General features: G+C 47.7%; 1 protein-coding gene and 1 pseudogene across 1 annotated transcript in view; one reads left to right on the top strand and one right to left on the bottom strand.

Annotated features, from left to right (window-relative positions):
* LOC106890558 overlaps positions 1-2,016 on the top strand; it is a 3,301-nt pseudogene extending 1,285 nt beyond the window's left edge.
* Positions 837-17,665, bottom strand: part of INPP5B (inositol polyphosphate-5-phosphatase B) — a 22,616-nt gene continuing 5,787 nt past the window's right edge. The window contains exons 4-20 of the mRNA XM_014946582.1: positions 14,439-14,532; positions 12,944-13,114; positions 12,067-12,168; positions 11,574-11,688; positions 10,780-10,896; positions 9,761-9,948; positions 8,568-8,679; positions 8,293-8,402; positions 7,418-7,553; positions 6,504-6,614; positions 5,681-5,843; positions 5,281-5,516; positions 4,628-4,741; positions 4,169-4,253; positions 3,541-3,668; positions 3,182-3,293; positions 837-2,259 (exon numbers count right to left, since the gene is read on the bottom strand). Coding sequence (XP_014802068.1) covers positions 2,135-2,259; positions 3,182-3,293; positions 3,541-3,668; positions 4,169-4,253; positions 4,628-4,741; positions 5,281-5,516; positions 5,681-5,843; positions 6,504-6,614; positions 7,418-7,553; positions 8,293-8,402; positions 8,568-8,679; positions 9,761-9,948; positions 10,780-10,896; positions 11,574-11,688; positions 12,067-12,168; positions 12,944-13,114; positions 14,439-14,532 — 2,219 coding nt within the window. The 3' untranslated portion in view covers positions 837-2,134. The remainder of the gene's footprint in view (positions 2,260-3,181; positions 3,294-3,540; positions 3,669-4,168; positions 4,254-4,627; positions 4,742-5,280; positions 5,517-5,680; positions 5,844-6,503; positions 6,615-7,417; positions 7,554-8,292; positions 8,403-8,567; positions 8,680-9,760; positions 9,949-10,779; positions 10,897-11,573; positions 11,689-12,066; positions 12,169-12,943; positions 13,115-14,438; positions 14,533-17,665) is intronic.

A 17,665-nucleotide genomic window follows, 5' to 3' on the forward strand; every position in this document is an offset into this window, starting at 1 on the left:
GGGGCGGGGAGGCTGGCGGGAGCCGCGCCTGCGCAGTCGGTGGCGGCCCGGGGCAGCGCGGGGCCTTCACCGCCCCCACCGAAACCGGGCCCCGCCGCTGCACTGTGCACGCCACGGGAATCACAGAATCGTAGTGGTTGGAAGGGACCTCAGAGATCATCGAGTCCAACCCTCCCAAAAAAAAAAAAAAAAAAACAAAAAACACCACCACCCACCCCCTAAACACACAACAACAACAACCAAACCAAAACCATCACCCACCCACACAACATCCCACCACAAACCAATAATCTTGGGCACTAGAGCATGCCCTGAATCACAGAATCACAGAATCTTCTAGGTTGGAAGCGACCTCAAAGATCATCTTGTCCAACCGTCAACCCAACTTTGACAAAAATAGACACCCACACAACAAACAAGGAGTATCATCACTAAACCAGACCTCCCAGCACTACATCAACCCGTCTTTTGAACACCTCCAGGGATGGGGCCTCCACCACCTCCCTGGGCAGCCCATTCCAATGGCTGAGAACCCTTTCAGGGAAAAAATGTTTCCTAATATCCAGCCTGAACCTCCCCTGGTGCAACTTGAGGCTATTTCCTCTTGTCCTGTCGCCTGTGACTTGGGAGAAGAGACCGACCCCCAGCTCTCTACACCCTCCTTTCAGGGAGTTGTAGAGAGCAATAAGGTCTCCCCTCAGCCTCCTCTTCTCCAGGCTGAACACCAAGACACAATATTAAAGCATTAAGCATTTTACAACGTGACTCCCATCCCTGTCAGCAAACCAAGAGCCTGAAACGGCCAACAGTAAAAACTGGCAGAGAGGCTGGGAAAATGCATAGAGAATTTTTTTTATTTAAATAACAAGGACTTAAAAATTTTGAGTTTTAATACAAGTTAAATAAAATACAGTGTAAATATCAGCTTCTGTATTTTTGCTTGTTTAGAAACTTGATACACTTTACAGCTTAAAGTGACTCGTGATTCAAATTGCCTGATCAACAGTATGATTTACTAGACATTAACACGTGGACACTTTAGATGTTCAGGAGGGTGACATACGGCGTGAATCCACTCTAGGGATTGGGTGTGCTCTGGCCAGGAAATCCTCTAAGCAGAATTTATTGCTGTATTATTTGGGATAGTTATTCCAGTCCTTAGCAGAGAGAGGTAAATATATATTATTCTGCTGCAGGCTGACCAGTGCAGTGGACTCCAAGGGTTCCTTCCTGGTCTTTCACAACTTTGGGGGAGGCACAGACTCCAGGCTCACCTCCCTCCCCAGGAGGGAGCACAGCAAGAATTCCAAGCTGGAGTTCTCTGTGTACCCAGCCCCACAGGTCTCCACAGCAGGAGTGGAGTCCTACAACTCCATCCTCACTACACATACCACTCTCAAGTACTCAGATTGCTCCTTCATGGTGGATAATGAGGCCATCTGTGACATCTGCAACCGCAACCTGGACATCGAGCGTCCCACCTACACCAACCTCAACAGGCTGATTGGACAGATTGTCTCATCGGTCACTACTTCCTTGAGATTTAACGGCGCTTTGAATGTTGACTTGATCGAATTCTAGACCAACCTGGTGCCCTACACATGGATTCACTTCCCACTCACCACTTACGTGCCCATCATCTCGGCAGAGAAAGCTGACCACGAACCACTCTCAGTGCTGGAGATCACCAACGCTTGATTTGAGTTCTCCAACCAGATGGTGAAATGTGACCCACGCCATGGCAAGTACAGGGCCTGCTGCCTGCTGCACTGGGGAGACGTGGTGCCCCAGGATGTGAACGTGGCCATTGCAGCCATTACAACACACCAGGCGATCCAGTTTGTGGACTGGTGCCCCACAGAATTCAAGGTGGCCATCAACTACCAACCTCCCACGGTGGTGCCCGGGGGTGACCTGGCCAAAGTGCAGTGGGCTGTCTGCATGCTGAGCAACACTATGGCCATCATGGAGGCCTGGGCCCACCTGGACCACAAGTTCGACCTTCAAAAGCAGTAGATTGTATAAAATACTGTGATATATATATATAAAAAGCCAGTATACTGTACAAAAAAAAAAACCCAAACATTTTTACAGTGACTTGATATCTCAACATCAGATTAGCTGCATCTGAAATTCATGCTAAATTGTCTTCTCTCAAGAGGAACTGATGGATAAACTGCTGAGCTTTCCTCTTCTCAGTTATGTCAGGCGCAGGATGCCCAGGAGGAGGTCGGAGTAACAAGCCACCAAATATACTCGCTGCAGTTAAAAAGAAAAAAAAACAACAAAAGCCACAGGGTAAGAACCTGTCAGCAGCAGGACGTCACGGGTGATTCCCCCAACCCCATGAGGGCCTGACTTCAGAACAGGATAACCCAGTGACCCGTCTCCTGGTCCTTTCCCAGCCCCCAGGCCACCGCGGGGGCTGTGGGTCCATGGACCCTGCAGTCATTATTAAACACTGCACAACAGCAGAGGCTGTGACAGCACCCACTTTGGAGAAACATGTTTTGTTACAGAAACCACAAAGCCCCTCCAAACAGAACGGTTATTTTGCTCGCCTTACCAAGAATATTCACATCCAAATGGTTTTTCCCTGAATTTTTCAGTAGTTCTCGTAGAAACGCCATTAGATATTGAAATACATTTTTATGGCACCCCGGCAGGTTAGAGATAATCTGAGGAGGGGAAAAAAAAACATTTATGTTGAAGACACGGAAATGGATTTGCAGCCTTATCTACTACCACCATCACCCCATCTACAGACACCACCAGCTCTTTATAACCACAACAAAAGCCACAGGGTAAGAGCCTGTCAGCAGCAGGATGTCACGGGTGATTCCCCCAACCCCATCAGGGCCTGGCTTCAGAACAGGATAACCCAGTGACCCGTCTAACAACAAAAGCCACAGGGTAAGAACCTGTCAGCAGCAGGACGTCACGGGTGATTCCCCCAACCCCATGAGGGCCTGACTTCAGAACAGGATAACCCAGTGACCCGTCTCCTGGTCCTTTCCCAGCCCCCAGGCCACCGCGGGGGCTGTGGGTCCATGGACCCTGCAGTCATTATTAAACACTGCACAACAGCAGAGGCTGTGACAGCACCCACTTTGGAGAAACATGTTTTGTTACAGAAACCACAAAGCCCCTCCAAACAGAACGGTTATTTTGCTCGCCTTACCAAGAATATTCACATCCAAATGGTTTTTCCCTGAATTTTTCAGTAGTTCTCGTAGAAACGCCATTAGATATTGAAATACATTTTTATGGCACCCCGGCAGGTTAGAGATAATCTGAGGAGGGGAAAAAAAAACATTTATGTTGAAGACACGGAAATGGATTTGCAGCCTTATCTACTACCACCATCACCCCATCTACAGACACCACCAGCTCTTTATAACCAAGAAGCACCAGATCTAGATCCTTTCTATTATCAGATGATTAAGTTTCCGAGAGCAAAAACCTGTTACTGGTCTGGCATAGACCAGTTTCCCCCCCCTCCCTGGGGAATCGGGCCCCCTCTCACGGCTTGGGGGGTACCTGGCTGCTCATCAGGTAGTTGTCAGTGTTCTCCAAGCAGCTGCTGTAGAACCTGTGGCAGATGACGGGCTCTGGCAGGCTCTCCAGGAAGAGCAGCAGGGCTTCTGCTACCGAGTGGTTGCTGCCAACTGACCCCAAAGACGGTTAAGGAAGAGGTGTGATCTGTTTGGGTTGTATTTCTGCTGAAACATTAATCTTTGCTCAGGTCTTCAAGAATTCCTCCTGTTGTTTGACAAAGACAGTTAAGGAAGAGGCGTGATCTGTTTGGGTCATATTTCTGCTGAAACATTAATCTTTGCTTAGGTCTTCAAGAATTCCTCCTGTTGTTTGACAGCTTTGAGTCAAATCACTTGACTCCACAGAGCAAGCTCTTTCTGCTGGCAGTCGGGCACTTAGGTCTGATCCCCACTGACCAGCAAACATTCATCGGCATCGCCAGGACTCAGCGGAGAGTCTGTGCTGATTGCAAGGAGGAGCAAGGAACAAGGAACTGCAGATCTCAGTTACCACGAGATGAGAGACAGTAATTTAAAAAACCACTGTGAAGCATAGGAGACTGATAAGCTCTTTTCCAGCTTTGATCTCTAAGGCACAGTGAGCCTCACTGGACAGCAGTCTGAAAGGATACAGAGGGTATCATGCATTCCTTTATCCAAACAATCTCGGATTTGCTCAAATTCCGATCTGAGGCCTGGTTGCTGAAACAGGTCTTCCTGCAAAGCAAACCATCCATCAGTCTCAAGGAAAATAAAAGTTATTTGGGTAAATAGAGCAACGTCATTATAATCTGGCTGTAAGAATCTCTCCAAATTGGTAGTTATCAGCACAAAGCCCACCAGGAGCAGCTCTAGTAATGCTGTGGCACTGCCACAGAGAGAAGTGCTGGTACATGCCACACACAGACAAGGCCACCATCACGGAATTGTGCAACCCCAGGTGCCAGCATCACTTATCACAGACATCCTTTACCCTTCTACCATTGGCCAAACACCCACAGATAGCAAGGACTGCCATTAGCAGTATCATCTTCAAAACTAAACCCAACGCAACCAAATTATCTTGTGTTTCCAGTACAAACGCTGCCAACCTGCTGGGAAGCGTTGCGGTACAAGTGGTCCACCATCATCCACAGCTCCTTTGGAATGTCCATAGGCTTTTCACCTTGAACAATACCATCGCTCATTTCTAGTGGCATCAGGGTCTGAGAGAGGGAGGTGTCCGGGAGGTAAAATAAAGAAAAAGGTAGTTAGCAAAGTTCTTATTCAACTCTGCAAAGATGCTTCACAGAGTTTATGCCTGAGAATTAAGACTTGAGAAACCATGTGGCTTCAGTGACCAGTCTTCACACAAGACAAGTCCAACAGGCACATTTATATCACATCAGAAGTCAAGACAGAAGAAGCAAGCTGCTCTCATACACGTGCTTCACGTAACTCAGCTTACATCAAGCCTCACACACACATGGCTGCAGAGAAAAGGTCTACACTGAGGAGCTGCACACCTTTTTTAGATGTACAGGGAGAGCAAACGTGCTTTCAGTGCTCTCTCTGTGAAATGGGCTGGTCCATGCACGTGAAGAGCCAATGCGAGGTGTGAAGATGGAGCAAAGGAGAACACGAGGGGTATCAGCACCCTCAGACCATGGACCAAGGGAGTGGAAGAAGGCTCTCCAGCAATAAACAGAACTTAACTTCTAGTTTCAGTGGTTCTTATGTGCTCTGAAGGGAATCTTTCACTCACAAGTTTCCGGATGGATTCCGCTGACATGTCCTGGATCGGTTCCCTCATGTAACACAGCGTATGAATGGGAGACCCAAAGCAACTTGGCAGGTAGTTGCCCGTTACAGATAGAAAATAATCCTTCCCCTTGTTAAGATGCAAAACCAAGATATCTTCAAGTTTTTCCTCTCCAGAGTTTAAGTGTGTAGCTGTTGATTTATTGACAAACACCTCCAACTCAATTGTGATCTTAGCGTCTGCCAAAAGATAAAAAAAATCCAAAAAACAGCCCATACTCAGTTAAAAAACGGTATTAAAGCAGTGAGCCTGCAAACGGACATAGTGCTCTCAAAATAGCAGAGAGAATTAAGCCAGAAGGTGACAATTTAGGTCATTAACATGAGAGGAACAACGAGCTCACCTGCCAGCAGAAAGCCCTTACTGGGGTTAGCAATCAGCCACTCCTTGCAGTAGGTTTGCTCATCAGGTTTGCTGATGAATTCGAAATGGCAGGGCACTGGTCCATTGTGGATTGTAAACTTCTCCACCTGCAGCTGCATGTATTTAACATCCTCAAAATGGAACTAGAAACAAATGTCAGTCAACATCATCAGTTCCACCTTGCCAAGCACCAGCAGCAATGCCTGTCCCCTGGTTTAATCATTAAGCAGCACCATACCCTGAGCCCCAGATTAACCCTCTTGCTCCCGTGCCCCGTCTCCTCCAGGATTACATTTCCTCACTCCATACACTGAAGTTGTCTGCACCAGTGGGCCCTTTAAAACAAATGCTCCCTCAAATAACCCAACAGAACTTGAGAGGAAGATAGCTGTAGCCTCAAATGTCTCATTTGCTTATCTTTTTTAGTCCCCAACACACAAAGCAAATGCCGGTTTTGTGACCTTCTCCAAACCCTTCAGGTTTTACATTTTATGTTTCAAACAAGTCAGAGCAAGGGCAACAAACCCCCCTTTAACTCTGTCTCTCCCCAGCTCAGGGAGTAACACACCCTGCATTTCAGCCTGGTACTGGGAGTGGAATTTACCTGCATCCAGACAGAAACAACTGCTTCTGGGGCTCGTAAACAGAGAACAGCTGGAAGTCAAAATATTCTGCTTCTCTGGAAGCAGATCTCAGGGTCTAGAATCCATCTCATAAACTCCTACCACTGGAACAGGCTCTGGGGCCCAGGGTGACTCGGTGTCACCAGCGAGACACAGCCCAGGGACATACCCTGCCCCTACCTCTCTCTGGGAGAGCGTCACCGAGGGGATGTTGGCATTCTCCAGCTTATCCAGGGAGCGGACTATTTCCTCAAAGGCTTTTCGGTAGAGGTCCTCATCCACCACCTTCACCTGAAAAGGACACACACTGCACCAACTGGTGTTTACTGGGCAGAAGAGCTGTAACACAGCTGGAAACACATGAAGTGATTTGATTTCTGCAGCACACTGGAGCACACAGCACCTGTAATGAACAGGGCCTCTTGGCACACCATCTCCTCAGGATCAAACAGTAAAGGACCTTGCCATAACTCACAAAAGTCACCCAGTCAGCTCTTGATCAGCTTTTTTATTTCCCCCTAAAAGAAGCTTTGACAACACACTACTATGTTGTCAGTGATGTAGCATTCCTGCACTACAAGCTTCTGTGGAAATTACTAGGAAAGTAAGAAAAAAGGCAAAAGAATGTTTCTGAAAAAATACCTACAGATATTTTTTTTCCCCTCCTAAAAAAAAAAAGCTTTCACAACACACTACTATGTTGACAGTGATGTAGCATTCCTGCACTACAAGCTTCTGTGAAAGTTATTAGGAAAGTAAGAAAAAAGGCAAAAGAATGTTTCTGAAAAAAGACCTACAGATATTCATGCATTATTCTGCTTAACTGAAGTATCAGGTAGCACAACCCTGGCTCCCTACGAACAACAATCCTCTCTCAATCCTATCTCATACCTTATCTAGCCCACCTTTTAAGCCATTGGAACAATCCTCTCTCAATCCTATCTCTGTACCTTATCTAGCCCACCTTTTAAGCCATTGTTCTTCCTGGATGCCATAAAAGGCGGAGGAGAGGGAAATCAGCAGGAGAACCTCCCTCCTCCCCACACACAGCACAAGGTCAACAGAGCTATTTCCTTCAGCACTGAGGCACTTACCCCGATATCAAACACAGAGCTGACTGGCTTATGGTCACTGATCTTCAGAGCCATGTGGCTGCGGTAGCTCAGCTGAGAGACGTTCTGCCCTTTCCAGAGGATCCGATCACACCACGCTGGGACGCGACACTTCTCACTACAACAGAGGAAAAAGGAGAGTTTCCAGGCCCAGTTTGGAGGAAGGACAACGCACGGCAGAATCCTGCTCTCCCAGAGACTCCTTTCCTGACATGGCCTGCGCCTCATTCTCTATCAAAGGTCTATTTTCCACAGTTTCTTCGAGTAGTTATAAAAGGTTTGATTGTTTACTGTCAGGCATCTCGATATCATGCTTTACTTTCTACCTCTTCAAAGATGCAATTATTTGGTTTGTTCTTTTGATACAATCAACATACAAAGAAATACTCAGACATACTTTTGACTGCAAGAACAACGAAAAACAAGAACTCAGGTTCTACATTCGAAGTCCCCATTTTAATATTATTTTTCCCCACTGACTGCTGCACAGATTTCATCCCCACACTTGAAGCCAAAGCTCACTAAGAGCAGCTCAGCCACTCTGTGTAGTGCGTTGCAGGAATAATGGCTCTCACAGTCTTTTGGAGAATGCACTCAGGTACAGACAGCACAAACGCACCATTTCCAACCCTGGTGCTCTCACTGAGCAGATATAGCAGGTATCAGCAAATAAAAGATCCTAAAATTTTGCCTGGTGGAAAAAAAGCGCGAACCAAAACGATGCAACTAATTGCAATAATCTCAGAACCGTTCATGTTTATAGTCATTAGATCTGCAATTCTTTTTAGCTTTGTTTTTACTTCCTTTAGTGATAACATTAGCCATTGGTAGCATCGCAAATGAGGCAATCACCATACCTCGTGTCCCAGTCATCGCAGCCAGCATCGTATTTGTAGGTTGGCTGGAAAGAAATCTCTCCCTCTGTAAAGCCTTCAAAGGCTGCATTTGCATTAATTTGCCTCTTTAGCTATGAAAGAAAAAAAAAAAAGACAGATTTAATTTTAACTAAGGTCAAGCACAACTTCCACGTGAGCTCGAAGGGAGATGTTGGGCACTGAGAAGGCTGAGGAGCACCATGGGGTTTGTATGGAGCACCCTCAGCACCACCTGCAGGCAGGAGGGACACCAGTACCTGGTCATACTGGCAGAGCTCCAGAAACGCTCTCTCATCCACCAGCTGCTTCACTTTTGCCACATCCAGTTCCTCCAGCCGATAGTTGAGGTCACCCAACCATAAGATGACACTGGAAGAGAAGGTAGACCAGGATCCTGCTGAGAGGGTTAAGGACATCCGAAGCACAGGCTGGTGAACTAGAGGCACAGCTCCCAGCAGAGCCCCACAGCTCCCAGCAGAGCCCCACAGCTCCCAGCAGAGCCCCACAGCTCCCAGCAGAGCCCCACACCATCCAGTGCCAGCCTGAGCTCCCCTGATCTCACCATCATTGGGTGGGTCTGTGCTTCTCCAGAGAGAGCAAGGAAGAGTGAAAACTTGGAGAGAAGCTCCATTTTCTACCTGTTTTTAACTCCTGTTCACTGAATTTCACTGAATTTTTAGAGTTGGAAGGGACCATAGAGATCATCTAGTCCACCTCCCCTGCTGAAGCAGGATTGCCCAGAGCTTGTCAGAGCATGTTACTCAGGAGCATCCAGGTGGGGCTTGAAAATCTCCAAAGAAGGGGACTCCACACCCTCCCTGGGCAGCCTGACCCAGGGCTCTGCCACCCTCACTGTGAAGAAGTTTCTCCTCATGTTTGAGTGGAACCTCTTCTGTTCCAACTTGTGCCCGTTGCCCCTCGTCCTCTCACTGGGAACCACTGAAAAGAGTCTGGCTCCCTCCTCCTTCAACCCTCCCTTGAGATACTTGTCAGCATTGATAAGGTCTCCCCTCAGCCTTCTCTTCTCCAGACTAAAGAGTCCCAGCTCTCTCAGTCTTTCTTCATAAGGGAGATGCTCCAATCCTTGAATCATCTTCGTTGCCCTTCGCTGGACTCTTTCCAGTAGTTCCCTGAACTGTTCTGCATGTTTGCCACTACCTCTGAATAACTGCTGCTTTTAATATTCCACACAGACTAAATCCCACAAGCCATGGGGGAAATCGAAGCACATGATTGCCCCATTCCCACTTCATGCTTGAAAACAGAACAAGGCCTGGAGGAGCACAAGGCAGAAAAGTGACCTGTCGGAACCGTGTAGGTGACCACTCTCAAAACCAGGGTTACACCACTGGGCACCCCCTTCTGACACCCCCCAGAGAGAATCTCACACCCCAGACGTGCCCAAGGCTCCTCCTTGCCCCACGTAGCCGTTCACAGATGGCAGACATACTCGTGCTCACTGATAGTGAGAGGGGGCAAATTTGGATCCGACTGGCAGAACTGCATCCGAGAGCAGATGTCTTTGAAGTCCTGGTTCCTCCTCTCATATTCCTCCATGTGAGCTGCAAGGTGAGAATTCACAACGCACACGCTAGTGTTGTGGAATTTAAACCTTATGGCAACACCACCTTTGTTACCCTGAAAGATAAAGACAAAGACTTTGGTCAGAAGCTTCTGCACAACAGATGAATCCACAAATGAGTCACTAGCAGTGGACAAGCCTGGAGAGACTGAGGCCGACCATTTAATCCCACAGGAAGGAAAAGGCTGAAAATGCCAATTAGTGATAACTACTCCATGAATTCAAGTCAGTACCTCACATGAGGGTTGCACACAGCAAGCAAGCACATGGAACCCAGTTTGTAATGGAGGAGTTAGCTGGTACAAAGGGAAATTAAAATCAGCAAGAGAGCTGGTCAGTTGCTTCAGCAAGTCCTGGAACCTGTTTAGCAACAAACTGGATCTTTCAACACAACCCATAAAAAAAAAGCTGTAAGTGGAGGAGGAAGCACATGGCTTAGCTGGTCAAAAACACCTTGGAGAAGTTAGAGCTGCAACCTTCACAGAAACTACATTCAATGGGCATAGGCTCCACATCCCCGTGGTGTGGAATGGCGAGGGGCCAGGAAATCCTCCTCAGGAAAACTAATCTGGATAGACATGTTTCTTCTACTTATGCTTCCTTGTGTCATTTGCTTTGGGCAAAATCACAGCCAACATCACAATCGCATGAAATGAAAGCCCAGTGTGTGCAATCAGGAAAAAAAAGCTTCAGAAAAAGATTCTCCCCCAAGGTCTTTGAGCCTTTGCGAGCACATGGCAAGGTCCTGAGCTGGCACAGGGACAGGACTATGTGCTTCCAAAGGCAGCTGCACCCCTTTCCTGGAGGAATAACCACCACATCTAAGGAGAGGGGCTCTCCAGGGCTCTTCTAAATCCCACCCCTTTTCATGCAGTTGCCATTCTTACCATCCTGCCCATGATTCCAGTTCCCACAGTCTCAATTTCCACCTCAGAGATGTTCAAAGCAAGGTCTGCTCTCACGTACAAGAGAAGCATGATTCCCACAAGCCGCACAAGTTTCACCTGAAAAACAGATCCTGTTCCATTAAATACTAGAAGGGGAGAGGTTTGATGAGAGCAGGCACATCACCCAAGTCCAGAACACAGGTCACCAAAACACAGATGAAGAAAGAGAGAGCTCCAGGCTCATCCGATGGACCAGCTGGGCTCACTGGGACTCCAGCAGCACAGCACAGCGGGGAGCCAGGGACCAGCACCCCACAAAATGAAGCTGAAGCCCAAAGCAAAACCTACAGCACCAGCAGAGCCCATGGAAGGAGCTTCCCTTCAACAAGAGAGACAAAGCAGACCTAAGAAGCAGCAGGAGCCAGAACATAAGCACTATTCCTACCAAGATAACTTCACAGTAGGAGCCAGAACATAAGCACTATTCCTACCAAGATAACTTCACAACTCATTCTGCTCTGCATTGCCAAGAGGGACATGGAAAAGCTAAGGTACTTGCTGCTCTCCTCCCCCAAGAGACCAGGAGCATCCTTCACACGTGGACACCTGGTCTCCTGTCCTGCCCCTGCCACAGCAGCACCCTCTCCTGCACCTCAGCACTGCCACTGAGCGAAAGCCTGAGGACAAGGAGCCTCTGGAGGACACAGAGATTGAGAAAAAGAAAAAGCAAAGGGAAGAGAGGCCCAAGTGGAAAACGATTCCACACTCAAACCTCCCCAAAAAGCCACATTTACCTTTGCATATTTGGCATCTGGGTGAAGACTATCAGTTACAGCTTTAAACCACTCTTCTTCCTTCGGTGTGTCATTGAAAAAGAAGGCTTCTTTACTCAGATCAAGCTCCTGGAAACTGTGTTAGAGGAAGGAACCCGTGGATGCATGCACTTGTTTATAACTCTCCAGCCCTTTCCTCTGGGAAAGAACTAAATCAATTTATACTCCATGAATTCAGTCATGCTGAGTTTAGGTGTATGTTAAACGTAAAGCTAAATTACTATTGGTGTTAAATGGAATGGCATTAAAGATTTCCTAACACGGCAGTGCCAGAGAGCCCAAACACCACCAGCAGCACAGCCCTCCCAGGCCACGCAGCCCCACTCCGGGGCGTGCAAGGGGGTGAAATGCTGCAGACACCCCTCAGCTGGGCTGTCAAACACCTCATGCAACACCTTCACAAGCAGCTACCCCGGGTCCAGGCATGGAAGGTCGTCCAGAAAGAGACACTCACCCCACGCAGTAAACATCTGGGGGCTCAGCATCACACCTCAGCCAGGGCTGGAGGCTCTCTCGGGGCGGTTGGCCGTTCACGTTGTACGTCCCGACAAAAAACCTGCAAAGAAATTAACTAAATCCCAGAGCTGCAAGTGTTAGAGCTGATGGAAATTGGAAATACCACCATTAATAACCCATGCACGTAATACTACATATAACTATTTAGGAGACCACCATTAATAACCCACGCACGTAATACTACATATAACTATTTAGGAGTAACATTCTTCCGGGCGGGGCATCAGGAAAATGTGATATAAATTACAGAAAATATTTAATTACAGTAGCATCTTTATAGACATGTTTTACAGAAGGACACACATTTTTACGTACAGTATAAAAAAAAAGACTATGAGAGCTGCACAGTAGGAGTTTGAAATGATAAATTCATAGGATGACATGCATAAAAGGATTGCAACCACAGCAAATTTTGGTCCTAATTACATATTTCACCCAAGCTCTTATAAGCTTATTGGAACAGCTACAGGGATAAATGGTGAACAGCAGCAGTGAGAGCGAAGGCCAGAGGTGCACAGAATTGAGGCATTTCCAGACACAGTCTGAAACAAGCACAGGAAAAAGTAATTTCAAAAAAGCTGTTTTCTCCACAAGAACCATGAGGCAAACCTTGACAGAGACACGAATGAAATCCTTCTCTGCTAATGCCTAAACAAGGAAAACAAGCTGTTCTGGAAAGTATGGATTGTAGTTTTCTACAAAAACTCCTATTTGCAGGGATACTCGATGAAATAACACAGGTGAGTTATTTTGACAGCTCATGCTAACTAACTTACTCCCCACAAAAATACCTTCTTCTCAGGAATGATCAGTACCTGAAGTTCTGGATGTGTGTGTAGGAATCCTCCATTTGTAGAAGCTGAGATTTAACAATAGTATCTCTTAGTCCAAAATTTGGTTCTGATAAGATTGAAGCCGTGTTTGAATCCATTATGCTGGAGGACCGCACCATTTCAGTTGTCACTTCAGGTTTGAGTTTGTTTTGCCTGCAAACGAAAGCAAAACTGTGTGATGGAACCCAAATACACATACCCCAGTAACAGCCTATTCCTGCCACTCCACTCGCATTTATCTGTTTCACTACAGACAAACAATCAATGGCTGGGGTAAGCAAACAAGACTGAAATGGGCATTTCTTAGAACAGTTCAGATCTCTAGATAAAACCAGTTTAACAGAAATAACAAATGGTTTTCACTAACCCAGTGCAGGCTGTTAAGTGAGAGCACACCCTACTCACACCTCAATATTGGTACAAAACCCATGTCCCTTTCCTGCTTACAGGGGCAAATGCAAATCTCATTTTCCACTGCCTCTGCTCAGCCCTTCTGACCTCAGCACAAGAACGAAAAACCGCGTTTGTTTTAAAAGCCTTCCTTCTGGTGGAAAAAAATCCCAGCTCTGCCTGGAAAGGAGGCAGCGCAGAGTGGGTGGAGGTAGAGGTGGTTTTCTTTATTATCTTGTGACTTTGCAAACTCCTTTTGCAGCAGTAATAATGCCACAGCTTGGGAGTTCCCACAAGCAAATGGATGGTATCAAGTCAAGGTCAACAACCTGGGCGGCCGTGCCAAGGACAGCACAGACAGACCCCGAAGGGTCCACAAAGTCCTGGGAACTGGAAAATGAAACTGTAACGTTTGAGGAGTGTATCTATGAGACAGGGTGGCCCGAAGCCAAAGCTCTCCGAATTCAAAATAAACAACGCTGGTGGGTCCTGTCCCACTCAACAGCAAAAATATGCCCAAATAGGGGACTAGAGCACGAGAGACCGCGCTGAAGTTTCCACTGAAGTTTTGACAGCGTGCTCATTTTTTTTTTTTTCCTCTCCTAACTACAATCTACAGATTCTCTTCTCTCAAAAAGTTGCCAACTTCTGCTCTCAACCCCACCACCTCCGGGGACTGCAGCCGGCTCGGTCGCCGGCAGATGGAAGCAGATAAGGCAGCCGCAGGGTGGCTGCAGCGCCGGTGTGTGCACCGACCTCACACGCCTGCACACACACCAACTTCCCACTCCGTGTCCAACTGAAAAGCAGGAAGCCCAAGCAGAAAGCTCTCTGCACTTTATTATATTTTTTTTTCCCTCTAGACACCCACGCATCAGCAGTTTCCCCACTGCAAGCTCCTTCCATCCACGCACTGTCCCCCAGAATTTTGGTGCTCTAGATATTTACAGAGATCCTCTGCGGAGGGGAGGCAGAGCTAAATCAGCAAAACCACCACTCTCACCCCTCTCTGCACCTTCCACAAAGAGCTGACGAGCACAACTCTCGCTTCACCAAAGCTCTGCAAGGAGTGAGAGAGATATGGTACCTGGGGGTACTTTTATCCGTGCTGTCGTGGCCCCGGTTCAGGCTGCCCGAGAGCTTCTTCCCATTCTGCTTGATGCCTTCAGAGCCAACTGCTTCTGGAAAAAGAAAAAAAAAAAAAAAAAAACAAACCAAAAAGTTTCACTTTAAACACAAAAAGTTCTTTATCTTTTAAAGTGTATTTACACTCTTAAAGTGTATTTATCAATACACTTCATCAAACACTGGCAAAAATCCGCCAGCAGAATCCAATTTGGATTTGAGGGGAGAAACCGAGTGTCCCACAGCCTCTCCCACAGGCACCCGACAGAGTGAGTTTATTTTGACAGAGCTGTTCTGTGATGCTGCAGCTTCCCCTCCATCAAAAGGGCCAACATGAGCTGCCCAGCAACGGGCACAGGTTGCTGCTGGCTCTCCCTTACAGCTAAGCCAGCCTGGGGCTTAGCAGCACAAAATCCAGGGCTTTATCGCAAGAATCCCAAAAATGTACGTTAATAACAGGTTTTTTACTTTCTGAAGCAAGACAGGAAGTAGAAAGAAAGGAAGAAAAAAGGAGGGGGGAAAAAACCAAACCCCACCACGCTGCCATTTAAAGTGTTTCTGCCAATCTGCAAATAGAGACCAAAGCACCAACATCCCCCCAAACCTCGGGGCAGCGCGGAACAGAGTCACCGCAGCAGAAACAAGAGCCTCAATGCAACCTGCTGCTCCTAAAAACATAACAGGGCAGCTACCGTGCAAATACAGCAGCTGGGACACTGAACACTCCACACCACGTTAGCAAAATTTGACCCATTTTTCAGCATTTTGTTTCAGTTACCGCATTGGGCTCCTACAAGTGGCAAAATGACAGTGAAAAGAGAGGGTTCTGCATGGGGGTCTCTGTGTTTAAGATGCACAAACAACAATCTCAAGATCGTGCTACTTAGCACACAAATCTAACGGTGAGGGAGAAATTGTTCTTAAGATTGTAAGGTTCTACTCATTCAGCTGAGCTTCTCCTTCAGTGAGCATAATTCAGAAAAAATGAAAGTGCTGTTGCTGTCATAGCATGTTCTCCAGGACAAGATCACAAACCACAACCAGAACTTGAAGTACTTTACCTAAGCACTCAGAATATAAACAAGCTGATAAGAAGTGGCCTTATTCTCGGCTTGGAAAGCCTCTTCTACCCAAGAGCCCTCTGAGAATAAAAGACGGCGTAAGAGGATTTATCAGAGGCTGGGTGCAGGGGAGCACGTGACACAAACCTCACGACAAACCACGCAGCCAAAGTCACGTAGAACCGAGCAGCAGCACGAGCAGCCAGAGGGGCACGGGGGAGCGTGGGCTCAGGGGGGTGAGATGGAGCTATAACTTCTCTCCACAGGCACCGAGAACTTACTCAACCCACTTGCAACCTCTGCAGGTTCTCCCCATAAAGCCCACGCAACGTATCCTGACAGGAGCCAACCTGAGTGTTGACTTTGACAGAGGATTGTTATCGCTGTTCCGAGGAGGACGCAGAAGCTCGGGCTTTATCTCCAGCTGGGATGGTGCCTCTCACCAGCACCCAGCACCTCGCTGCCCCAGGGGCCAGAGCCCAGTTCCTGCTCAGCGCTGCTGACACAGCTGCCACGGGATCCAAAGATCATGGTCAGATATCACACTTTTGCGTGGTAACCTCCAGAGCAGGGATCAGCTTTAGGTAGGATTCTCCTAAGAGATTAGCCCTGGAAAAGGACTGTTTCCTTCAGGTAAATTTATACCCAGAGGCAAGCTGCTCTAGCCAGAGGGATCTCTATGTTAGCCATCTGCAGTGGCGTATTTTAGCAAGGTAATGACCTCGTTCAATAATTGATCTGGGCACAGAAATAAAGAGCCATGTGCAGAGATTACAGCTCAGCAGAATGTGCGTGGCCCAAGCCAGAGGATTTCCAGTTAAGAGAGATTTAAGTAGTAATAAAGATGTTGTTGTTAAAAATGTGCAGTGGCATTGTGGTTCTGTTCTACAGCAGGAACGTGTGTTTTATCTTCTGGGTAAAGTAGGATCCGTGCTGAGTGTTCAAAAGGGAGAATCCAATTAGCATTACCATTAATTATATGAGCCTTGGCCAGTCCCCTCTTTACTTAAGGGAGGTAACAGCCCGTGTGGGACTGGGCTACTCGGGGCTGGAGGGAAGGAAAATCGTTCTTCCCAGGGCTCCAAATGAAGCAATGCTGCAGCAGTGACAGCACACACACACACACACACACACAGGTAGGATCTTAGGTAGGGATTTAACCACAATTGTGAACAAACCATACAAGATAAAGCACATTTAAATCCATTCATAGATGCTCTCGCTCGTTAGCCAGTCTTAATTCACAGAAGATAAAATGAATTAATATCACTTCACTAGCAAACAGTAGTATTTACAGTGTTTAAATGTGCTTTGATTTGTGTGTGGAAGTTGCTAACTCAGTACCCACGGGCATTTAAGGACAGCTATTCCTAGAAAATGGCAGACAAAACCTCATTCTCTACCAATTTAGGTTCCAAAAGACCCCAAGTGATGGCAGAGATTGTTTTCTTCCGCAAATACAAGGAGAAAAAAAAAAAAAGAAAAAAGAGAGAGAGATATCCTCAGACTTCTCCAACTCAAAAAAAACCCTCACAATGAAGCCTTGAAAAGGCAACTTTGTCAAAGCTCAGAGGCGTGACTGGATGGAGCTACTTCCCAAGGAGCTCACCGTGCAGAGAGTGCTCCACACACAACAAAAACACAACAAAGGAGCCGGGATTGTGTTTCATTCACCAGTTTTTGCTCCCAAACACACAGACACGGCCCAGCCTCCCCCAGTCGGAAGTTAAAGAGGGGGTGCCGGGGACTCCCAGACCCCCACCCGCCTGCGCCGCTGCCGCAGTTACAAAGTTTACCCTTTTTGGGTTTTTCGATGCGCTGCTGAGAAACATGGAAATGAAAGGAGGGGCCGGGAGCGGCACCGAGCCCTTCTCCAGGTGCTCGCAGCCCGGCCCCGCCGGAGGCGGCTGAGCCAGACCTGCCGGGATTCACCGGTGACCCCAGGAGCTCCCGCCGCTCCCCCCACCTTCTCCCACCTCCCCTTTGCAAACCGGCCACGGTTACCGGCACCTCCGGGGACCCGGCATCCCCGGGGAGCGCCGGAGGAGGCGGCGGATCCGGCGGAACCGACCCGCCCGAGGGGCCGCCGGTACCGGCTGCCAGAACCGGGAACCCCCCGGCGACCCCC

This window comes from Calidris pugnax, unplaced genomic scaffold (assembly GCF_001431845.1).
Source record: "Calidris pugnax isolate Ruff unplaced genomic scaffold, ASM143184v1 scaffold113, whole genome shotgun sequence".
Lineage (NCBI taxonomy): Eukaryota > Metazoa > Chordata > Aves > Charadriiformes > Scolopacidae > Calidris > Calidris pugnax.